Source organism: Talpa occidentalis, unplaced genomic scaffold, assembly GCF_014898055.3.
Source record: "Talpa occidentalis isolate TD23 unplaced genomic scaffold, MPIMG_talOcc4v2.1, whole genome shotgun sequence".
NCBI lineage: Eukaryota > Metazoa > Chordata > Mammalia > Eulipotyphla > Talpidae > Talpa > Talpa occidentalis.
Genome location: NW_026555331.1, coordinates 49,957,410 through 49,983,190, shown reverse-complemented (window position 1 = coordinate 49,983,190; position 25,781 = coordinate 49,957,410). Strand labels below are relative to the sequence as shown.

The 25,781-nt window shown below is 38.1% G+C and overlaps 1 protein-coding gene across 4 annotated transcripts in view; it reads right to left on the bottom strand.

Moving 5' to 3' along the window:
• The window catches only part of UBE2W (ubiquitin conjugating enzyme E2 W), a 53,395-nt gene extending 28,530 nt beyond the window's left edge, over positions 1–24,865 (bottom strand). The window contains exons 1-3 of one of the 4 annotated variants that reach the window (XR_008550633.1): positions 24,763–24,795; positions 18,793–18,875; positions 5–96 (exon numbers count right to left, since the gene is read on the bottom strand). Coding sequence is in view for 1 of the 4 variants with exons in the window: in XM_037505272.1 (XP_037361169.1) it covers positions 5–96; positions 24,763–24,864 (194 nt within the window). In the remaining 3 variants the exon portion in view is untranslated. Of the gene's footprint in view, positions 1–4; positions 97–18,792; positions 18,876–19,552; positions 19,849–24,762 lie in introns of those variants that run through there. The other 3 variants (XR_008550634.1, XR_008550632.1, XM_037505272.1) reach the window with 3 other exon arrangements.
• Positions 24,866–25,781: the final 916 nt, after the last annotated feature.

Below are 25,781 nucleotides of genomic sequence, written 5' to 3'. Positions count from 1 at the left end.
ATACTGTGTAATTGAATTTTGAACACTCTTTTCATTTAAAGTCATCCCGGGAGGTGGGTCATTTTGCAGAGCCAACAGTTCTTTCTGCAGTCGTTTCTAGAAAAGAATATCAACAGTAATTTGCATTTTTCAACAATTGTCCTTCAAATGACACAATCGGAAATTTGTCATTAAATTCCCTCTAAATGCTCATTTCTTCCTTTATAAGCCCTTTACATCTTTCATATGTCTTGAATTTCTACTTTTCAAATTTGAATTACTGCCCTGCAATTCACAACCTATTATGAAAATATTTCTAAATATATTTGTAAACACTGATGTTAAGGTGCCCAAATTACAGCATACCAACATCTTTCAAACTGGTCTCCTCAAGATGCCCCATCTGGCATACAAAACACTTTTAAACTAAGAGCAGCTAAATTCCTACAAGCTGAGGTGAAGCTGCTGTTCATGCCTAAATCCTTTTCCTTCCATGATCAAAGAAGGTATCTGCATGTCCTTGCAGAAGCAATCACTGCTTCCCTTTTTATGGCCTAGAAAATGTAGTTTGGGGAGATTCTCATCTAGTTGTAGGTTTATCAAAGGAACATGTCCTCTCTGTCCAATCATCTCATCTTTATCAGAGTTAGGATGAGATAATCCCTTCAGGTCTGTCAGTAAAATCTCCTCCCTTTCTTTTATGTACCAGGTCCCTAAACACAGGATAAATATCCCTAGCTCCATTATTCTTTAGAATTTACAACCATGAACATTTTCCATACTTATGCTATTTAGTTTTGGTCGTCTCCTACTAATCTGTCAGATGTTAATCTGTCCCATCTGTTCAGCTTTAGAAGAAACCAGATGGGATGGCAAACTTCCCAATGAATGCCACCAATGCTGTAAAGGGATTATGAAGAGCTGCCAGTTACCTATAGGATCTTAACCAGGCTACTGAGATTATAAATTCTTAGCCTAGGCTATACGTGCCTAAAGATTTTAATAGTTGATTCTTCCTTTATTGCTCATAGTTCTCCATAATCCTTAACGAATGTGTCTTATTTCAGGCAGACAAGCTTTCCAGAGGAACTATACAAGTAACTTTTCATGAGAAAAGCCTTTTGAAAAAGTTTTAAATAATTTTAATTTATAACTGTAGTCTATATTTGTTTTCTTAAATAAGATCATCTGCACATAATTTAATCTAACACCACCATATAAGAGGGAAAATGTTCTCTTTCCATGTATCAGATGCACCCAAGTGAATATGTATTTTCTGCATTCTTGTTGGTACAACTTTTATTGTTCAAGTCTTCCTTTTTCTATCAGAGATCATTCTGTTTTAGTAAACAACAAAGCAAAATCACAACAGTCCATAATTTATGGGTTTAAAAGCCAAGTAACCAGCACATAGGGGTTAAGTCTCAGTGCTACCACAGAGAAGGCCCAACAGCTATTGCTACAGCCTGAACTTGATCCCACATGGCACAGCAGACCTTTCCTGTTTTGCCCACTTCTCCCTTTAGCACTGTATTTCAGTAGATCTGCCTGTTCTGTTCCCTACTCTATCTGTGGAGATCCTCTCAAGCTCTGGCCTACACCCCAGTACGTCTATGCAAAAATAAATAAAATCTTTTTAAAAAATAAACTGTTATTAGAATTGTTTGCAACATCATTATATATTCTTAATGAGAATCTTTTCTTGGGTTAAAGTAAATAAGCAAGGATCTATTCAGAACTCTGCTTAAATCTAGTTTCTTTTTTTCTAGACAGTGTAACATTACTATCAGCACAGCAATGTTTCTAGACCTTTTCAATTCATACCTTTAAATAAACATTCCATCATTCAAAACCACTAAAGATTAAAAACACTTCTTTCTTTACTAAGAATCACTTTAGGGGGCCTCCCTGGTGGCCTAGGGGTTCTCAGCACTATCACCACTACAACCTGGACTTGGCCAGGGAGCTAACCCACCTAAATGGCATATATGGCTTAGCAGACCTCTCCTGTCTTGCCCGCTGTTCCCCTCAGCAGTGTATTTCAGTAAATCCACCTGTTCTGCTCCACACTCTGTCTCTGGTGAATCCTCTCACCCACCCCCCCACACCTCTGGCCTACATCTTAGTTCTTGCATGCATACATTAAAAAAGAGCTGTCTACACCCCAGTTTTTTTACACACACACACACACACACACACACACACACACACACACGTCACTCTAATAGAACTTTTATAGTAAATGTTCCTTTTAAGATGCAAAGAATGAAAACTTTTTGTCAGATCTTAAAATATCATTATTGCTAGTAACAATGCAAATAACATATAAACTACTTGTAACTTCAGACTTGAGCTGCCCTGCAAAATGCAAAGTAATTACAAAGTAAAAATTAGTCAAGTAAAAATTAGTCAGCACCACTTCCATGCCCAGCCAGGGAACAACCTACATGGCGCCAGAGACCTCTCCTGGCTCGCAAGCTGCTCCCCTCAGCAGTGTATTTCAGTCACTCTGCCTGTTTTGTTCCCCACTCTGTCTCTGGTGAATTCCTCTTTCCCCCACACACCTGGCCTGTACCTCAGTTCTTGATGCATAAATAAATAAATCTTTAAAAAAAAGTCAAGAAAAAAATTGTTAACCAAAATATAGAAATAAAGTTGCCTATATGATTTGTTTTGAATAAAGGAGAAATACATTTGTGATGAATTTGTCAGAACAGCGAGCGTCCTTATCCTACAGATGTTAACAAATACAGGTTGTGTATCACTGACATTTTAAAAACTCCTGGATTCATCAAGTCAAAACTGACTTCCTCAGTGCACAACTTCTCAGAGACTCCTGCTATAGTAACTTGCACAATGGTAACTCCAAGGAAAATGATATACAGTTTCTAAAAATAATGGCACCCTCTCAGGGTACAGCATCTGAAACCAGCTGTTTTCCAACAACCACATTTTGGAAAACAATGCTATGGAATTATCTAGATTGTGAGAACTTTACAAAGACAGGAAGGAAAGAAAGAAAAGGAAGAAAAGAAAACAGAACAGAAAAGAACAACAAAAAAAAAAACCCCTGTTCATGAATCAAGGACATAAAGGAAGATCAATTTGCCTTGCTACCAACTGAAAAAAAGGACATAAAGGCAAGTTTAAAATGTTTCCTCATAAGTGTCCTGAACATAATGGTAAAGAGTACTATGGGAAAAAAAAGTTTTCTAAAAAAAAAAGAAAAGGCCTGATTCTCCACCAGATACTACTTATTACATGTCCACAAAGGAAGGAACTCCTGGTAGCTAAACCAAGAGACTCTCCAATTAACTCTGCTTTCTTGTATTTATATCCTTGTATAGTTCCCTCTCACACTGTACCCAAATTAGTTTGTGTGCCCAATAGACTACAGCAGTAATAATGGTATGTCACTTCCAAGACTATGGCTTACATCTTAGTCATTTCCTCTAGAATACCTGCTCCGGAGGAAACTAGTTGTCATATTATGAATAGTTAAATTCAGAGGCCCATGTGGTGAGGTTATTGGTCTCCTTCCAATAACCACTTTATGATGTAGAAGCAGATTCTCCAGTGCCAGCCAAACTTTTACATGACTGCAGCCTAGACCAAAATTTTGCCTGCAGACTAAAGAGAGACTATAAAAGTCAGAAACATCCAGCTAATCCTGATTCCAGACTCTTGGAACCAGTTGGGATTATAAAGGCTTGTGATTTTAAATTACTAAATTCAGGTTAATCTGTTATATAGCAACAGATAATTAATACAGGACCTCTGCCACAAACCCATCTCCCCCGACTTCTTCATTTCTGCATGACAGATTTGAATCCAAGATATTAACTGCACCATGGGAGATGAATCACGACATTAAAAAGACAATCTTACCCATCCTCTAATGCCTTAGCTAGGAGGCAGTAAACTACCTTGCAAACCCACATTCCCTACAGTAAAGAGACAGACCAGGGTCTAAAGTTTGGGTACACGTAATTACTAAGCCCATTATTAAAAATAATAACTTACCCATGAGTTATTACTAATGAAATTTTTAAAAAGATACAAAGAGTGGAAGGCCAAACAGTGGCAGATTTCATGAAAAAGGACTTCAACAACTAGGTGTATCCTTCCTGGAACAGTAATTCACTATAAAAGGCAGGACATGATTCAAGCAATCAGGACCTTCAAGGGTCTTCTGACTAAGAAAACTAGTTTTAAAAGCCCTAGATATGGTCACTATCACCTTTCTTCACACTAACCTAGAGAAGGACTCAAAGAGCTTGATGTGAAGGTAATTTGAGAATGTGAAGAACTAGTGTAACTCTTTATGCCCATGTACTATGTAGCATCAATCAACAAAAAGCTATTATGTAAAGAGACATTCACCTCCTAACTTTAAAGACAAAAGTGTTACAAAAGTAAACAAGAAAATCTAGCAGTTTATAAGACAATCATTTCTCAGACAGTGGTGAAAATGGCAACTATAGACTGAGATAACCAAAGTTAATGGGGGAAAAAAAAAAAACAATAGGAGGTTAACTACTGTAAGTAAAGAAGCAGAAGCACCCAGAAACCTTTGGGAAAGTGTTTGGGGAAGGACCATGTTCCCTGCCCCCACTTACATGCAGCCACCTTGGACTAGCTACTAGGAAGAAAGGTGGAGTTGAGTGGCCAGATGAAGCTATGTACATGGAAAGTAAGTGGACTCAAGAAAAGAGGCTCTTCCCTTTCCAGCTCTGACATGCACCCAGAGACTTGCAGAGACATGGAAGAGACACATGAGAAGGCTGACAAAGGCATTATCTTAATGTGGTATATCCTTTTGTCTCAGTCCTTTGGGGTCTGCTTCAGAATCCCTTCCTGCTGTTCTCCTCCAGAAGGTGACTTAGATTTGTGGCACGCTTTAGGGCCTCAGAGGCACCACTTCTGTCTGACCTTGTTTGGCCGGGCATTTGCACAAGGGGACAGGTAATGTTGGAAGTGGTACTGGGAAACTATTATTAGGAATATTCTCTTTTCTCACTCCTCTATATACACAGTGACTAAAATAAAAATCTTTCAGACTCAGAGTCTGCTTCCTTGTTTTTACAGAGCAGGTGGGTGGACCCTGTTTTAGAGCATGTACCCCTTGGGTCTGGGGTCCCTGGGTTAGGTTACCCTTCAGTAGATGTTGAAAAAGGGAGGGAGAGGAGAAATTAGTTGCAATGGTTCATAACCAAGTATTACCCTTGTCTGTCCCTAAATTGGTCAGATATCGGAAAACTATATATTACAATGAATGTTCCACGGCTTTCTGAATCTAAGAAACAACATCAATCATAGAGATACACCATTATTTTGTTACATATCTTTCCAAGAAAGAAAAATTCTGGCCAATTAAACAATGATACATCATCAGTAAGACATACCCTGATTTCAGAGATGTTAATATGTGGGAAAAAATGTGCATTTAAGCATTCATGAAATACGGTCTTAGTAAGTTTACTTTTCCTAACTCTTAAGTATTAGAACTACTTGAAAAATGAGCAAATTTTAAATATTAAAATAATTATTATCTCAATGACTGGCCTATCCCAAGATACATGATCTCAATCTTCAAATATGCAGTTTATTCCTTTAATTTGCAAAGCAGCATATATAGACATCTGTCCTCCAAGGCAAAGAGCCTGAGGTTGCGAGCAACACCACATCCATCAGAAATAGACTGGCCCAGAACCTAAATGTTTCAAAGCATCTCACATCTAGAGTAAACCTAAAAACTCTATCTAGGTGTCATCTTTTGTTGGTTCAAGTCTGAAAAGTTCATAGCAATTTGAGCTCTTTCAAGAGATGAGTTTATATGCCTGGTAAAAAAAGATCCTGATACCTTAAATATCATGAAAGATACATGATTAAATGCTTTCAGAACTGGCTTGGCTTTTCAGGGCCTCTATAGTCAACCAGCACTTCCCTTTTTTTTTTTTTTTCTCATGACTACAAGTGAATCAGTGATAGGAATCAAATCTAATTTATTTCCCCTTTTTTGAACTAAGAAAATCACTGGTAAATTTTGCAATTAACTATTACCAATAACAAGGTACTGGGACATACCACAAAACTGAGTGACACTACAATGAGTCATAATACAAGAATGGTTTTGCTCCTAAAAACTTTTTCCACCTCAGTGTACATTAGGAATAATTCTTGAGATTGGCTCTTCCCTATGACTGGAGTTTACTACAGCGTGGGAGAATTTATGTAATATGAAAAAATTATTTAAGAGGTTGTTATTTAATATATCCTTTATCTAGTATTACCTCTCTGAGAATCATTGTATTAGCTGCTTGATACCAATGTAGGAACACAAAAAGACTAACACAATAAAAATACATCTATTTTACTCTTAGTCTTGTTCTGAAACTCAAAGCCTTTAGATGGCTCAAGTCATAGTGAATATACAAGAGTAAAAGCAATTTAAAACATAACCCCATTAGAAGCTGTAATCACTATATTTGAATCAGTTTTGTACCATTTTCCCCAATTCAAAATATTGATGCCTGTCCAAACATGTACTAATATTATTAACTCAAGTTTGAATATGACATATGTCTCTCTGGCATGATCAGAAAATGAGATATAATGGAGATAAATATAAAAGATTTTTAAATAAATAACTTATGGGCCTCCCTGGCTGCGCGAGGGATTAAGTCTCAGCCCTATGAAGCTATCAGCAGCCAGTGCAGCACAAGTTCGATCCCCAAACAGGAGATGACCCTCCTGTCTTGCCCACCACTCCCCTCAATGTGTATTTCAGTCCATCTGCCTGTTCTGCCTCTCCCTCTGTCTCTGGTGAATCTGCTCACCCTCCCTATACCTCTGGCCTACACCCCAACTCTTATATGCATAAATAAATAAATCTTTTTTTAAAAAAGGGATGCCATGTTTACTGAACATTATTTAATCTATTAATGATTATTCAATTTTAACAGCCTCAGATAACAGTGAGGTCTATAAATCATTTGACCATTCAGTTGAACAGTTCTGATAATTTGATAGTTTTTCAGTTTTTAAAACTGTCACCTGCATTTCTATTATTATTACTAGTAATAATTATTTTTTAAAGATTTTATTTTTATTTTTGCATAGACGAACTGGGGTGTAGGCCAGAGATGCAGGGGGGTGAGATGATTCATCAGAAAAAGAGTAAGGAGCAGAACAGGTGGATTTCCTGAAACGCAATGCTAAGAGGAGCAGTAGGCAAGATAGGAGAGGTCTTTTGCACCACATAAGTGGGTTAGTTCCCTGGCTGGGGATCAAACTTAGGGTTAAAGTCTCAGTGCTATCAAGCTATCGCCAGCCACTGTAGCAAGAGTTCTGATCCTCCACCAGGGAACTACCCACATAGAGGACCAGACCCCTTCTGTCTCACCTGCTGCTCCCCTCAGCAGTGTATTTCAGTAGATCTGCCTGTTGTGCTCCCCACTCTGTCTCTGGTGAATCCCCTCACCCCCTCCACCGCCAACCTACACCCCAGTTCTGTATGCATAAATAGAGTTTTATTTAAAAAAAAAAAGCATAAAAACATGCTATGTAGAAAACGTAGATGATAGCTAGAGTTTGGCACACATCAAGTTTTGAAAAAAATGACCAATACTTTCCTCAAAGAGTAGAAATTTTGACCTACACATCTAAACGGAGATCTATGACAACAGAGTAGTAGGATTTAGGATAAAAGGATTTGTCACTTGCTTGTTCAAAGTGTAAGCAAAAGGCAAAACCTTAAGCGTAAAGATTAAGTGCTATCAGGGATGTATTAGAAAACACAGTATCTACTTTCAGCAGTATATAATATATGCCACTTTGAATAAACAATAATCTGTATCTTAATCTTCTTAGAATTAAGAATCTACATTAGATTGCTATTAATAGGATAAGATGAGGTGGGCCGGCAGATAAAACAGCATTTTGAAAAGTGTAAAGTTCCAATTTATCACATTAAGGAAGTAGTAAAATTCATAAATGACAATCAAGAAAAAAAATAAGATAGGAAATAAAGATAAGTATCCTAAAACCATGAATTTACCCTAACCACTTTATTAGAACGCAAATAAAAATATTTACCAGCTTCAGTTGCTTTTGGTAAATATTTTTTTTAAAATAACAAACCAGCATTACAAAATTTGATCCAAAGGTTCTCCAAAATTTATTCATGAAAAGCCTCTTTCTAAGCAAAAATGCTAAATACGGAAAGAATGCAAACTGCCAACATGCTTTTTTTGTAGCCAATAACTAAAAGAAAAATAGAAGTCACACCTCCCTATATCAATCTGTGGTCCTTCAGTTAAATCCCAAAGAAAGAAGATTCTCCTGGCATCTCCCTCTGGACTCTCATGAGTCTTATCAACTCATCCAAGATCTTGTTTTCATAATTACCAATTTGGTTTCTAATAACTTCACTCTTCCCCATTCCCCTTAGTCAACTAGGTTTCTCCCATTTTAAAAACAATCATTTATTTATAATCTCCATCCATTCTTTTCTTTCCTTTCACTATACGACTCTGTTTCAGTCAACACCCACTGCTACTACTTACTCTAATAAATTCACTTAAACTTTAATCCATGCAAACTTAAGGGTTCAGTGCCACTTGCTTATCAAATCTACTGGGGGCATGCAGCAGTGACATACCACTTATAATCCTTCATGCAAAGAGCTTTCCCTTTTTAATTATGTTACACCATACTTGGTTCTCTTCCTATTTCTGTTACAGTTCTTAGGATTTGCTTGCTGGTCCCTCTTCTTTGTAGATATTCCCAAAGCAATGTTGATTTCCAAGGTTGAGAGTTTAGGAATGCTCAAAAATTTTTCCATGTAGGAATATTACTCAGCATTCAAAAAAGATAAACACATGCAATTTGCTGCAACATGGATGGCGCTGGAAGGGATCATGCTCAGCGAAATAAGCCAAAAAGAAAAAGAAAAATACCGGATGGTCTCACTCATAGCAGGAATCTAGAAAACTTAAATAATGGACCAGGAAAATGAAAAACTATAAGAAAGTGAAAATCAAAATCAACAAAAAACTATGAACCAGAGACACTTTTAGGGGGCGGGGGCGGGAGGGGAGGGATTGGGGTCAGAATGGGGGGCGGCAATTGTATGGGGAATATAACAATAAAATTTATAAAAAAAAAAAAAAAAATAAATAAATAAATAAATAAAAAAAAAAAAATTTTTCCATGTAAATTAATGATAACAGCATTCCTAGTCCCAAAAAATAACCTAGGAAATCATCTCAAATAGGAATGATCCACATTGAGATAGCAGGGGAAACTTACATTCCTATGCATTTCCAAGCATTATTTACAAAAAGATTACCATCAGTGAGAATGAAACCCTTAGATTCCAAATCACCTTGACAAGCCCAAATACCTATTTAATGTAAACATAGTTTGGGCCACTTTATGTATAAATTTCTGGAAATACAAGATCATTAAAAATAACAACCAAGTTTTTTTTTTTAGAGTAACACAAAACTCAGTCTACTTAAAATATAAACTTAAACATAAAATATATTTATATATTTTGTTTCATTCTAACAAGTAGGAAATATGTGAAGTGTAAACAAATGACCTATAAAATCAATTTGCTATCCCATATTCCCAGTTTAAGAAATGAGCATTTTACCTTTCAATTTTTTTTCCAGTTACAAAAATCTGAGCTGCTGAATTTTAAAAAATCTAGTAACTTAATTTTTGCCAGTTTATGAAGATCGAAAATAAGACAAAAAAATTAAGTGTATTTTAAGTAGAAATAGTTACTTTCAGTCAGAAGCCAATTTTAGAAAAGTTGCTTTAAAAAAAGCTGGAGAAGTAGTACCTAATTACCAGTATTTTTGCTATTGAGGATCATGGGTAATCCTTTCAACTATCAGTAATTGTCTCTGTTGTTTTCTGGTATTTTATCACTGCCATCACAAACTTCTGAAAATTAAAGGTTTCAAAGATTGTGCCAGATTTCTTTATCCTGGAGGAAGTTTTTGGTGGGTTGTGGGGGGTTTTTGTTTTTGTTTTGGTAGTATTATTCTAAACAGACCCATATACTTAAAGATAAAATAATCAAAAGTGAAGCTCTGTAATATGTTTAAGATTAAAAAGGCTTTACCATGGGGCCTCCTGGTGGTGCAGGGGTTAAAGTCTCAGAACTATCAAGCTGTCACCAGCCACATAGGCAAGAGTTCACAGCATGAGTTTGATCCCCAGCAGGGGAGCTGACCCACAAGGCATAGCAGACCTCTCCTGTCTCACCTGATGCTCCCCTGAGCAGTGTATCTCAGTATATCTGCCTGTTTTGCTCCCCCTCTGACTTTGGCGAACCCTCTCACCCACCCCCACATCTCTGGCCTATACCCCAGTTCTTTTATACATAAATGAATACAATAAATCTTTAAAAAAAAAAAAAAACTTACCAGAAGCCCAATTTACATTTTGCAAACAGCAAGAGATATTCTGCCCTCTCCATAACCATCTCATATCTCCTTCTCTTACAAGCACACAGATGGACCTACACGCAAATCACACCCAGACACACCCTAAGAACAAAACATTTGGCACAGGAATACAATTTCAGGAATGAGAACTATTGTGGGTCATAATACATTTGGGCTTAGGGAAAAAGTTATCACATAATCTTAGTATCAAAGCAAGAACTAAGGTTTATTTGCTGTCAAGGAAAGAATTAAGGACTGAAAGCTTAAGAAAAAAAATCCACCATCAGAAAAACAAGACTTTCATTGACGCATAATCACCAAAGTTACAGAATTACCAAGCAAATATCTATTGGTTTAATTAATACAAAACATATGCTGATTTAAAAATACTACAACTTTCCCCTATTCAAATTCCTCAGTTTCTTTGGGCCAGGCCAAAAGCTGAACTAATAGATTAGCACCAAAGAAATCAGAGATTGGGCAAGAAAGCAATGCTTTCCAATCATTTCTGACAATTTTGAAAAAGCCATTTACAGGAGTCTTTGTTCTATATTCATTCAGAAAACATTTGAGGTTTTACCACAGTAGCACACTGCCCTCAGTGAGTTAAAAAATCCAATAAAGACAAAGAACCTTTATAATACACCATAAGGTGGAAGTTGAAAAACCTATGAAAGAGGTAAAATATTCTGAGGGAACAGAAAATAACAAAAAGTGGCGCAGCAGACCTCTCCTGTCTCGCCCGCTGCTCCCCTCAGCAGTGTATTTCGTCAGTCTGCCTGTTCTGTTCCCGGCTCTGTCTCCCGTGAATCATCTTACCCCCTGCACCTGTCCCCCAATTCTTGTATAAATAAATAAATCTTAAAAAAAAAAAGTTTGTAGCTATGAGGACTGAAGCTAAGTTTAGTGGATTCAGGATATCAGGTACAGTGTTGTAAAAAATTAAAAGCGGATTTTGAGTAAAATCTGAAGTCAGAATGACAGTACAAAGAGTGGAAGGGCTAACTAACCTAAATAACCTTTTTTTAAAAAATTATTCCTAGGAAAAGACAAGATGAAGGAGCAGTCTAAACTTGTTAGAAACCAAAATGTTCAACAGAAAAATGACTGAAAAGAGTTGCCTTGGTATTCCTAGTAAGTAAAGGATAGTGACACAATCTATACATCCACAGCAATGTTTAATGTCTACTTTAACTTAAGGTCAGAGGAGATAGACAGGAGATCCAGAATAAACAAGCTGATTGTCAGGAATTTTAATGGACTAATAACAAAGTTCAGCATAGGCCCTAGAATGGGAGGTGCAAGAGCTAGCAACAATAATGGCCCCAACAAAGGACTAAAACTCTGAAAAACAAGATTACCATTCCCAGGGCTATAAATATTTCAGCACAGGGTCCCTAAGTTGTTAACCTTCCCCCCAAAAAGCTTAGGTTGTAATTATTCATACTCTCCTTCAAAGATACAAAGTTTGGAAGACTGTCTAGATACACTATTGGCATAAATGAAAATGAATCTAGAGGAGCATCCAGTAGTCACATCTTGAGTACTGTGTTTACTAATCCTCCTCCACAAAGAACTCTCATGGCAGATACTTTGTTTCTTTGTATAAAAATAGTCTCCACCTCTCCAACATGAGGTTTCCAAAAATGGTAAGACAGTAAACACACCATTCTCTTATGCACAGGAAATGGATATTCTTTGATAGAACTATAATTATGTAATAGTCAGGAGCCACAATAAACATTTCCTAGTCTCAATTTGATTCTTACAGTTTTCTCCACAGGTATCAACTCTGAAATGTCTAGTCTCCTAACTGGATTCAAGGAGATATATTACAGTTTTTTTAAAAAAAACAATTTACAGAATTTGCACACCTAAATTCCATTGTAGTGAAGATGACCTCTCAATTTAGGCTGCACATTAGACTTACAGAGGATCCGAGAAAATTTCCTATACCCAGGATGCATACCAATTAAATCAATCTCTGGGATAGTTAGTTGCTTTTTTTTTTAAGATTCCCACATGGTTTAAATATACCACCAAGTTGAAATCCACTAACTTATATTGTGTTGGCAACACAAAAAAAATATCTGGGGAAAGGTAATGATCTACATTGGAAAATGGAAGGCAAACAAGGTAACTGAAATCAGCAACATTGTATTTTGCCAGGTTTAACTCTGCTTCAATTACATTTCAAAGGTGTATTGAAATTTAAATAAAACATAATTCTTGGGATTCACAGTAGTTATTTTCTATTGTCACAGCAAATGCTGAATCAACAAATACTGAAATACTGTTCCAGAAGAAATACAAAGTTAGGTTCTTGCAATGCTTTAACAGATGAACACCCTTGGGTTTTTGTGTTTCTATTGAAAGACTCCTTAATAAATGTATTTTTAAAGATTTATTTATTTATGCATACAAGAGTTGGGATGTAAGAGATGTGAAGGGGGGGTATGTGACAGGATTTACCAGAGTGGGGAGCAGAACAGGCAGATTAAAATACACTGCTGAGGGGAACAGTGGGGGAGAGAGGAGAGATCTGCTGCACCATGTGGGTTAGCTTCCTGGCAGGGTATGGAACTCATGCTTCAGTGGCTGTGACAGCTTCATAGTGCTGAGACTTAACCCCTTGTGCCACTGGGAGGCCCCTCCTTAATAAATATTGCCAATTTATTAACACTGAAACCAAGGCCAACAGAAATACCTAAAAGGAAGGTCCGACACATTTTCTAAAAAAGCACTTAGTCTTCTTAAAAATTAAGAACACTAGACTGCATAACAGTATTACACTTGGAGGCCATTTCAAACAGCAAAATCACCAAAAGCACAGAAATGCAAAAAAAAAAAAAAAAAAAAAAAAAAAAAAAAACAGTGGTACTAAATAGACTAGGAAAAGTACACTTGTTTTCATCTGAAACAAGACAGAGCAACACCTTATTTGACCTCAGTTGGGAATATATACATCCAATGATTTGACTCAAATTTTTCCTGGACATTTATATATAATTCACCAATAAAAGCACCATGAATGTTGATTTAAGAGTTACAAATAAATTTCACTAAGAAGCTTCCCAAATAAAGAATCCACAAATAATGAGGGCAGACTATAGAAATAGCAGAGCAAGGTAATTATAATAAAAAGATAAATTCTGTATTTCCAAAAGCAACATCGAGAGCAAAGATGGCACAAATATGCAAAATTTCCTAAGAATGTAACAATTTTCTCATATCAAATCTATATACAGAAAAAAAAATCTATGTATTCTATTTGCTCAATATTCAAAAATTAACTTTCGGGGCCTCCCTGGTGGCACAGGGGTTAAAGACAATGCTATCAAGCTACTGCCAGCCACTGCAGCACCAGTTTAATCCCCAGCCAGCCAGAGAGCAGGGGTTAAAGTCTCAGAACCCACATGGCTCACAGATCTCACCTGACTAGCCTGCTGTTCCCCTCAGCAGTGTATTTCAGTAGTTCTCCCTGTTCTGCTCCCCACTATCTCTGGTGAAGCGTCTCACCCCTGTAGCCTCTGGCTTACACCCCAGTTCTTGTATGCATAAATAATAAAAATGTTTTAAAAATTAATTTTCATGCACCACAAAATTAAAACTATATCTATCACCTAATGACAACATGTAGCAATGATTTTAAGGTAAATGGATGAATCAGATAATCTCTAAAATGTTCTATGGCTCAGAGTTTTTGTAATCCCCAAAATTAAAGATATGCCTAGTTTAATTCTAATAACAGTTGATACATTACTACAAAATATTCTCAGAAATAATTTATTAGGATTCCAATCTAATTTTTTAGTAGTAGGGCTGCAATATAAATTATCATTTGAAAAACAGTTAACAGTTTAGGGAACTGAATTTAGCAGAATACTATCAAACCGAACAGTATGGACCTATAGAACTTCAAGAGAAAACAGGTATAATCAAGTGTGAATTCAAAACTATGGATATGGTAATAACTTCTTAGATATAACACCAAAATTACAAATGACAAAATTAAAAATTGAAAGGGCTTCAAAGGAATCCATCAAGGATGCACAAACATAGGTAAGAGAATAGGAGAAAATATTTACAAATCACTTATCTGGTAAGAGGGGCTTGTATTCAGAATAAAAACTCTTGGTTTCTCCTTCAGTCTAGAAGTAAATTGTTAAAAGTAACTACTACAGATTCCAGTGCTTTGACAAACCTCAGATGTGTGACCTTCTGGTCAAGCAGCTCTGATTTCATATTGTTGGAATATTTGTTATAACTCTAAGGATTGCAGCTTTAAGCTTGCTCTAGAGCAAAACCAAAAAAGAAAAAAAAAAAAAAAAAAAAAAAGAAGGCATATATAGATTTCTACAGAAATTCAGATTCCAGGGGAGATTCTGAAGAGATGAGGAAGGCCAGTAACTTTCAGAGTGCAAAGTGAACTTTCTGGAATGTAAAGAATTTCTTTGGGTTGACGTCCATGAAAGCATGTCATTGACTTGAGCTTCTGAACTAGCAAACATTAAATATTAGGGCTAAGATATAGTTTCTCTTGATAACAACTAACAAGTCAAAAAAAGAGAACTCTCACAACAATGGTAAAAAGACACATTAAGTTTTTATGTGAACAAAATATTGAATAGCTATTTCTCTAAGAAATATACCAATAAACACAAGAAAAAATGTTCAACATTATTAACCATAAGGGAGATGCAAATCAAAACCATAATGAGATAGCACTCACACCCTCTAGGATTGCTATAATTTTTTTTTAGAAAGGACAGTAACAATTATTGACCAGAATGTGTAGAAACTGGAACTTAGGCTTCCCTGGTGGCACAAGGGTTTAAGCACTGTGAAGTTATCTGCAGCTTCTGGAGCAAGAATTCGATCCCCCTACTGGTCAGGGAGCTACCCACATGGCGCAGCAGACATCTGTCTTGCCCACTATTTCCCTCAGCAGTGTATTTCAGTCAAAGTTTGACATTTCCTTAGAAAGTTAAACAATTGACCAAATGATCCAGCAATTCAGCTCTTAGGTAAGACTTAAAACAAGTTCACACAAAATCATGTCACAAATGTTGACAGAATTATTCTAAAAAATACAAACAATTGCCAATTAACTGATGAATGAAAACTGGAAATGATCCAAATATCTATCAATTGATGAATGAATAATATGGCATAATCCCCTCAAAATATATATGGTATAATGAAAAGATGGACTATTAGCCATAAAAAGGAAAGAAGTACTGATATAAGCTACAACATGGATGAAACCTCAAAAATACTGTATTATGTAAGTCAGTCACAAGAGGTTCTGTATTATATGATTTCACTTACATGAAGTGCCTAAAATAGACAAATCCACAGATATAGAAAACAGATTATTGACTTCCAATGCTGAGAGAAGAGGGATTTGGGGGTTAGCTGCTAATGGATAAGGCTTTTATTTTTGTGGTGATGGAAATGTTCTGGAATTAGAGGTAAAGGATGTGAATTCATTAAAAATCACCAAATGGTACAAATTTTAACGAAAGGATAAATTTTATGGTTAGTAAAATTTTAAAGTTAGTATAAATTTTAAATAAATTTTAAAGTTAGTATACTTCAATTTAAGATAGAAGAATGTGCCATCACAAACTGATGCAGAAGGTTCAAATTTTGGTTCTCAAATTTGGAAGAGGAGTGGCAAATACATGCTAATTAGGAATCATATTTCCTCCCGCCTTCCTGTGGTCTAGAAACACAAACAGTGATCTCCTGTGACACATAATCATAAAGGAAATCTAAAAAAGAAAAAAAATAAGACAGGAAACTTGCTTTTTTCCATTGATAGCTCACAAAGAAACAGACGTCAGATTCTTTTTAAAAAGCTGAGTATCTGTGGGCCTCCTTGGTAGCCTAGCGGTTAAGTCTCAGAGCTACCACCTCAATAGCCCTACCTGGGCAAAGTGGCCTGAGCTCAATACAGGCCAGGGAGCTAACCCACATGATGCAGCAGGCCTCTCCTGTTTCACCAGCTGCTCCCCTCAGCAGTGTATTTCAGTGGATCTGCCTGTTCTGCTCCCCACTCTGTCTATGGTGAATCCTCTAAACTACCCCCTTCCTGCCCTGGCATCTCTGGTCTACATTCCAGTTCTTGTATGCAAAAATAAATAAAATAAAAATCTTACAATAAAGGAAAAAAACAAAAGGTGAGTACCTAATAGGGGTAGTATAAGAGACCTATAACAGGGCCTCCCCGGTGGCGCAGCGGTTGAGCGCTGGGTTGCGAACCTGCCCGCGGCTTCTGCGGCGCCAGTTCGATCCCCGGCTGCTCCCCGGCCACCAGAGGAGGGTCCCACATGGCGTGCAGACCTCTCCTGCCGCCCGCTGCTCCCCTCAGCAGTGTACTTCGGTCCTTCTGCCTGTTCTGCTCCCCGCTCTGGCTCTGGTGAATTCTCTCCCCCTCCCGCACTTCTGACTGTACCCAGTGCATGTATAAACAAAACAAAGAAACAAATAAATAAAACATGCCTCTATTAAAAAAAAAAAAAAAAAGAGACCTATAACAAATTAATATATAACTCACAAACAACTTCAGAGATCTATTACATGAAGAAATTTGTAATTTTTTTATTATCCTTATTTTATATTAGAAAAACAGGGTATATTGTTAAGTGGAAAAGTTAAAATTAAAACTAGGTTTATCTGAATCCAAAGTTTGTGCTCATTCATTCCTTCAAAATTTACTGAGTCAAACAAACAAAAATTTACTGAGGATCTACTACATACCAGGCACTAGATTATTTCCAGGGAAATAATAATGACATCGGGGCTCTGAAGAATTTAGTAGGTATGGGTAATTAAAGTGTCAGGGGTGGAGAAATACTTGATATTGTGTGGTCAAGAAAGGCTTCTCTGAGAAAGTATTTTTGAAACAAAAACCAGAGAGAAAAAAAAGAAAGTGAGCCATCCAGATATGTGCAGAAGGGCAATCTAAGCAGAGGAAACAAGGGCAAAGGCCCTGAAGACTCTTTGGATTATTTTCTAAGACAAAGAAGTCACAGTAAGGATTTGAATGAAATGTAAAGTGACTCTTGACTTTTGTTTTTTCAAAGAACTTAAATAATAGGTTGAGAAAAGACAAGAAAGAGAATAAGGGCAGAACTAAGGAAACCAGTAATGAAGCTGTTAATATAATCCAAGATAATGATTTATATCAAAGAACAATTCAGAAGAAAAAAATAAACAACAGAATTCTGAATACATTTTGGGTAGAGCTAACTGAATTTGCTGATTTATGGTTTGACTATGGGGTGGGATGAGAAAAAGGTTTCTTTCTAGTTGAACAAATGTAAGAGTGAAGTTGCCATACACCAACAAGGGTAATAGGACACAAAGAAAAGATATGGGGCTATTTTTTACATGCTTAACTCTGTTAATCTCTTAACACTGAACTACATATTGATTTTTGTGCAACATAGTTATAAGTAGTGAAACAGAACCTGAATCCAAGTCTTCTAATTCCAGATCCTGTGCTTTTTTTCTACGGAAGTTTTACAAAAGCAAATGAATATTGGGGCCTCCATGGTGGTGCAGGGGTTAAAGACAGGGCTAATAAGCTACCAGGGGCCAGGGAGGTCACCCACATGGTGCAGGCAACCTTTCCTGTCTCATTCACTGCTCCCCTCAGCAGTGTATTTCAGTAGATCTGCCTGTTCTGTTCCTCCCTTTTTCTCTCACGCCCCACGCCCCCCCTCCTCCAACCTCTGGGTCTATACTCCAGCTCTTGCATAAATAAATCTTTACCAGAAAAAAAAAAAAAAAAAAAAAAAAAGGCAAATGAATAAAGTAACTCAAACCAAAAACTGAATTCAGAAATAAAGGCTATTAAGTGAGGAAATTTTTAAAACACCTGACAAGCATGAAGAGGTATTTTGAAGACAATATTAATAATGAAGTTAGACAGCAATGACAGAAAGGTGTACTGACAAACACTAAATTACTGAGTGCGCCAATATATGCATAAAGAACTTTTCAAAATTTGATTCATAAAATTTAAGAAAAATTTTAAAAAAAGATAACTTGATACATTACATGAAGTAACTTTACAGTTTAAAGTATCAGAACTACTTTCCTCTTGTTTTCTTAGGTAGGAGTTACAAAATAATACTTAAGTGATTAACTCGAGTGAGAAGCTAAATAATTATCCCAATGGTTTCTACACAATGCCAAACTTGTTAATAGATAGATAATGTTCATTATCTACAACTTCACGGCATCAGTAGACTGAAGAGCTTGGTTTCTAATTGCAACTTCGCTATTCAGTTGCTATATAATTTATGGTAAGTTACTTTCCAAACAAGTGATTACTTACCAAAAGTCTGTCTCTATTAGAATGAAACAGGATGATATGACTTTCCATTTTACAGGGTTGGAATAAGAATTGAGAGTGAAAATCTGTGAAAAACATTAAAGTATGGCATATATATATATATCAAGAAAATAAGTTAACTTTCCTTTGAATATATACATATGATCTTTAAATTATTCCTTTACAGGTAATCAACCTCCCTATTAAAGAATAACTTAGTAGAGTTCTCTAAAATATAATTAAACTAATGCAGAATTTGCAATTTGGGAATGCTTTTTGAAATGTCAAAGGGTAGAAATTTACTGCAGTAACTATGTGCACAATTAAAGGGCAGAGAGGAATAATTTTTCCTATCCTTATGCAAATATATGGCCTAGAGGAGTGAAAGACACCTGAAAAGTTAAAGGAAACATTCAAATTCTCTAGGTCAAAAATACAAAGGATCTCATAAAATAGTAATTAACAGCAAAAAGTACCACAATGACCACTTTGAGAATTAAGCTATGATTACCTTATCAAAAAAAAAAAAAAAAAAGAGAGAGGCATACAGCAGGGGAGGGGTAGGAAGATGGGTCAAAATAGGGCAGGGAAGAGTGACAGTTCACAGGTGATGAAGTGATGGGAGATTTATGGGGAATATACATGAGCAATCAAATATTATACAAAAATAAACAACAATGTAAGAAAATTAAAAACATTTAATAAAAAGAGATGATTACCCTAGCTTTACACTTTTGTTGACATTTAGTAAACTTCTACTTACATCTACCATTCACACGGAATACCTTCAATTCTATTCTAAACTGTTAACTCTTTCCTCTTGGCACTTGCTTCCACAGCTTTTACAACTCTATTCCTAGTGAGAATTCAGGCAACCTTCTCAAATACTGTAATTCCAGTTATACTCCCCCAAGTTCCCATTGCTCAGTAAGACTCAGGATCTAAGATGAGAAATAATTTTCTAACTTTTGATTATGCTGTAATACTTCATAATGACATCGAGAGAGCCGCACAGTATCCAGTTGTCAAGGCAACCTGACTACAATAATAGTATTGGTAGAGTCATATTCCACCTCAATCACTACAATGAATTACTTGAGTAAAAAACAATGCAGAGCTATGAAGGATTTATTTCTAAATTATCTGAAAATAAGCACACACCTATAATTGGCCTCCTGTTAGTAAATCTCAATCTCCTTCCATCTAATGAACTCAAATCTAAGACCATTAGACAAAGAGAGGAAAACGCAGAAAATCTACTAAAGTAATTCAATTGACCATATCTCTCAATTACAGTATCACTGTTTTTAGAATTGACAAATATCATTGACTTTCACACACTAACATTCTTAAGACAATGTAAGGGGAATTTACATCTACCATTAATAAATTTAGATGGTCTAATTAGAAAATTATAACAGGAATACTTAAAAACTTTCAACATAAGAGGAGTCTGAATGAAACAATTTTGAAAATCAGAAAATATATCCAGGAGATTAAACTTGCTAAATAACATGAATGAGTCAACAGGGTAAGAAAAAAAATTACAAAGTGGAAAAAAAAAATACAATCTTAGGGTGTAAATGAAAAAACATACCCCAATATTATTAAACTTTTAAGAAATATTTCAAATCGCATAAAAATTCACCAAATAATGTTTCTGCAGTTTGAAAACAGAAAGTTTGTACCAAATAATCAAGTCCTGGAGCCTCCATGGTGGTAAAAGGGGTTAAGACGCAGCACTATGAAGCTATTTAGTTCTTTCCTGGCCAGGGAGGAGTCCCACATGGCGCAGCAGACCTCTCCTGTCTCGCCCCTGCTCCCCTCAGCAGTGTATTTCAGTCAATCTGCCTGTCCTGCTCCCTACTGTCACTGGTGAATCCTCTTATCCCCCACGCCTCTGCCTTGTACCCCCGTTCTTGTATGCATAAATAAATCTTAAAAAAAAAAATCAAGTCCCTAAAAGGTGAAATCTAAAAGCTTGTACAAACCACCTTCTATTTAATAATTATGATTTCTAGAATTATTAAAATGAAATGTAGATCTATTTCTTTACTCTTGCCAAGTTTATTTTTTTTAAGGATTTATTTATTTATGCATACAAGAGCCGGGGTACAGGCCAGAGGTGTGTGTGTGTGGGGGGGGGGGCGATGAGAGGATTCACCAGAGACAGAGTGGGCAACAGAACAGGCAGACTGACTGAAACACACCGCTGAAGGGAGCAGCAGGCAAGACAGGAGAGGTCTGCTGCACCATGTGGGTTGCTCCCTGGCGGAGCCTGGAATTGAACTCGCCATGTGGGTTGCTCCCTGGCAGGCCTGGGATTGAACTCATGCTGCAGAGGCTGCGAATTGTTTCATAGTGCAGTGCTTAATCCCTTGCTCCATCAGGGAGGCCCTACTCTTGCCAAGTTTAAGTACTGCTCAGAGCCCACCATTCTCTAAGAAAGCATTCTTAAAAAGACATAGGAAAGAAGGGCTCACATAAGTTAGTTTTTTTTAATATATTCATTTCTTGGTAGGTTGTTATAGATTTGTCTTATTTTATTTTTTAAAAAGATTTATTTATGTATACAAGAGCTGGGGTACAGGCCAGAGGTGTGGGAGGGGGGAGGGAAGAGGATTCACCAGAGACAGAGTGGGGAACAGAGCAGGCAGACTGACCAAAGTACACTGCTGAGGGAGCAGCGGGGCAAGTCAGGAGAGGTCTGCTGCGCCAAGTGGGTTGCTCCCTGGCAGGCCAGGGATCGAACTCGTGCTGCAGTGGTTGCGGATAACTTCATAGGTTGCATCTTAACCCCTTGTGCCACTGGGGAGGCACTCACATAAGTTTTAAAGCTACAATCCTAAGTGTATGTTGAACAACTCTAGCAATATTACAAAGCAGAACTTCCCCACCATTTCAGGTGTGCCAGAATACTGATTCCCATTCCAAATGTTTTACTGGGAGCTAGTTGCATAAGGCTTCCATTTTCCAACAATCTTACCCACCTACTATGCAATTCAAAAATTATTTTCTATGTAAGCCATGACTGAAAAAAAGGTTGGAAGACGCTTACCATGTAAACTATAAACTAGTTAGAACCCCAACTTAAAATATACACTCTATCCAATAAGAAATTCAAAGTCTGGCCTCCCTGCTGGCCGAGGGGTTAAGTCTCAGCACTATAATGGCTACAGCCTGAGTCAGATCCCCTGGGCAGTCCTCTCTAGTCTCCCCTGCTGCTCCAGCTCCCTTCACAAGGTATTGGATTTAGGTAGATCCACCTGTTCTGCTCCCCACTCTGTCACTGGTGATTCCTCTCACCCCTCCCCACCTTACACACCTCTGGCCTACACCCCAGTTCTTCTAAGCAAAAAAAAAAAAAAAAAATCAAAGTCTACCCTTATCTAATGTTATTAAACTCATTCTAAAAGACAAATTTCTTATCAATTCAAGTAACCAAGTACTATGATTGCATAATATGCATGTTTTTAAAAATACAGGTCTTCATACAGCTTAAGCAACCTCTTCAGTAGCAGTAATATCCTGGTATGGGCAAGATGAATGTACTAAAAGCTTCTGAAGTACATACATGGTCAAAGCATCATTCTTGTTTAAGCAAAATATCCATTTCCTAATCTCCTTCCAAGCTTCTTCTTTATAGCACTATCACCTTTTAATATGAAAATAAACTTAAAAATATTTTATTTTTCTTTCCCCAAATAAATTGTTATATCCACAAAGAAACATGGTCTACTTTTGTTCACAGTTGTATCCCCAGTATCTAGATGAGTGCCTGACACAAAGTGAAGTTTCAAACTGATGAATGAACAAATTTCATAAATTGGTTGTAGTTTTATTTTAAACTAGTGGTTTTGAAAAGTATGATGGCTAGGAAAGAACTCTGCTCACCAAAGACACGGAATAACCACACATGTAGTGTTGTGTTTTTCATGTAACCTGACTTATCAATATTAAAATCTTTTTCAAGAGGGCACCAAAAAATCTGCATCTGATTTTAAAAACAAAAATAAAAGACTTAATTTTATTTTAGTTAAAATGGAGAACACATCCATTTTCCATTTCTTTAATCAGAAGACACAAAAGAATTTAAGGTGATAAGTTAGAAGTACTTGGGACACAAAAACAGTACTGCACTGGCAAGTATTTTTTCCCATTGCTTAAGCTGCCATGTAAAAGTCAAGACTACCAAACACTAAGTTCTGGACCAACTCAGTTTCTTCTCTTAAAAATTGAAATCTACCTTTTCCAGACACTTGAAGTCTACAGCTAACGATCTAATTGGTTATGCCTAAATGTCTTTTTTCAAATATAATTACAAGTGTTTTGGAATTTAATCTTAATTTTTAGTATTAAGTACTTCTAACCTTAGTACAAATTACTTAAATCTGTTGTACTGTCCATCTACTGTTCAACTAGTGTGCCACACTTCCTTTTTTGGCCTCAAAGGAGGAAACTTCTCTAATGTCTCTGGGGAGTCTAGTGTAAAATATGTTTCCTGAAATTGTTGTTTTTTTCCTGCACCATTTCACGACACTATAACTAGCAATGGTATATGTGTGGGGGTTTTCTTTTTCTATACTGCAAGAAAGTCCAGAGAAGCAACGGTCAAGAAAATATTGTATGGAAAAACAGATTCAAAGAGGAAAACTAACACAGAAGTGTGAAGCAAATAAATGTGTAAAAGAGGATGGACGCAAAAAAAAGATGAAAAACACAGTTCTTGCTTAGAGGGAACAAAACAAGGGAGGTTGGTGGGTGGGGGATTAGTTTATTTTCCTAGAAACAAAAGCACAAAATCCTACGAACAACGTGGTCTCTTTATTAAGGAGATGTTGACACTCTAAATAGGGCTCGGTTGACTAAAAAACTAAAGTTCTACCTTCTCTTCCTATTTTTCTGTGGTATTAGTCTTTATCTGTAAAGTAAATGCAGGCTACCGATAATGCAGAGTCTCTACAAAACTGCAACTGTGGTTGCCATCTTTGCCTGGAAAAAAATCAAACTCACCGGGTTTGGAGAAAAAAAAAGTATATTAAGTTGAAAAACCAGAAAACTACGCATTGCCAAGTCAGGTAGATGCGACAGGGTTAACAAATGCCTCCTACCAAAGTGAGCTTTCACTCCGTCTCTGGACAAGGGCAAACGGCAGCAGGAGCCTTTCGGCGACCGCAAGGGTGGGGCACCGGAGGAAAAAAAAATTTGCGAACGAGCTATCCCGGGAGGTATAAGGGGGCCGGTGACCCCGCTCTCGCGGACACTGCAGATCTGATGGAAAATGCTCTGGATGGACTAAGGGCAGCTTGGAGGAGAGTGAGAAACTGGAGCTGCTGAACGAACGTTCGTGCAGATCGCGGAGGCTGACAGAGGCAAGCACCCACGGGGCAGAGGATTCAGAGCCGAGAGGAGGAGAGCCGAGGGGCCAAGCAGCCAGGGACCAGACGCGGGAGGCCTGAGCAGAGACCGCGAAGCGTCTTTGCAGCTCCCTGCCTTCTCCCGGGGCGCCTCTCCAGTCCCCCCACGCTCAGCCCCTCTCAGCGCCGCCCTCGCCCGGGCGACAACGGCGAGCAGCTGTTTCCGCCCGGCCCGGGACCCGGAGGAAAAGGCATCCCTGGGGCGGGAGGGCAGGCCGGCGGCGGCCGTCTGCGAGCGGAAGGTGTTTCCCAACCACTGCCGCGGAGCCACCTCCAAAACTTCGCCCTCTCCTCTCCTGCCTCCAGCCCTCTTTATCCGCCAACTTCCCCGCCGCCTGGTGTCCGCTTCGACCGACCAAGGACCACCCCCACCCCCCCGCGCCCTTCTCGCCGCCTCTCACCCCTCCCGAAGCCCCTGAAGCTGGGGCAGGACCGGCCGCCAGGGCCTCTCCGGAGCCGCACGAGCGCCCCAGAGTCCCGGTCGCCTCCCCCGACTGTACACTCGCATCCTCTCCGCGGCTCCCTCACCCGCCCAGATGCTGCAAACTCCTCTCACCTGCATTGACGCCATGATGGAACCATCCCCCCAAGGCCGGCGAGGCCAGAGACGCAGGGGGCGGAGCTGCCGTGCTCGCGTCACGCCGCGGGGCCTTCGCATCCCGGGATCGGGGGCGGGGCCTCCGATGGGAAGGGGATGGCGCAAGGGGATTGGCCGGCGCCCGCGGCGGGTGGGGGCGCTTAGGGCGGGCTGGTGCGTGGTCAATGGCGCTGTCCGAACCCTCTTTCGCCGATTGCTTGGGCGACGCCGCTGGGGTTCTGACCTGCCGCCGTTTCTCTCTGTGGACGCCCGGGAGGATGATGTCCCGACCCGTGCGGTTTTTTTCAGTTTTGTTTTGTTTTGTTTTGTTTTCCCAACCACAAATTTGGGGTCTGTAGGTTTTTTCCACAGTAACGTGCCCACTTTCACACCCTTGGGGCCAGAAGGAACTTGCCGCGGGGCTCCTTTCTGTTTGTGCGGACCTGGAAGGATTCTCATTCCTAATTTGGAGAAAAGAGACACAGATCTCCTTGTACAAGAGGAAGAGAGTTGAGAGAACACTTCCATGTTTTAAAGGCAAGGATAGTTTGTGGAGCTGAAACTTGCCTGCGAAGGGAGAGGAAATTTTGAAGTTTTTCTTTTGTTTCTTTACGATTTCCGCCCTCTTATCGCTCCCCTGTTTTAAACTTAAGACGTAACAGCAATTATCATGACATTGACATTTGATTAAAGATTTGATTCTAGACATGGTTTTGGGTTTTTGGTTGGTTTGTTTTAATGTACCAATGTCATAATATACACACATACCTTCCACTTCTAGGCTTTTCTAACGCCTATTTCGTGACGGTTTTGTGTGTGTGTGTGTGTGTGTGGTCATTCGACCTAGGGATGTATTTGAGTAGGGAATGCACCAGTTCTGCCAGCATTTATCAGAAGCCACGTTTTAAAGTGCTATTCCAGAACTGAAGATGTCATTGGCTTGTAAAAGGGAAGGAAGTCTAAAGCTGGCGCCTTGTGTTCTATCTTTAAAAATTAAG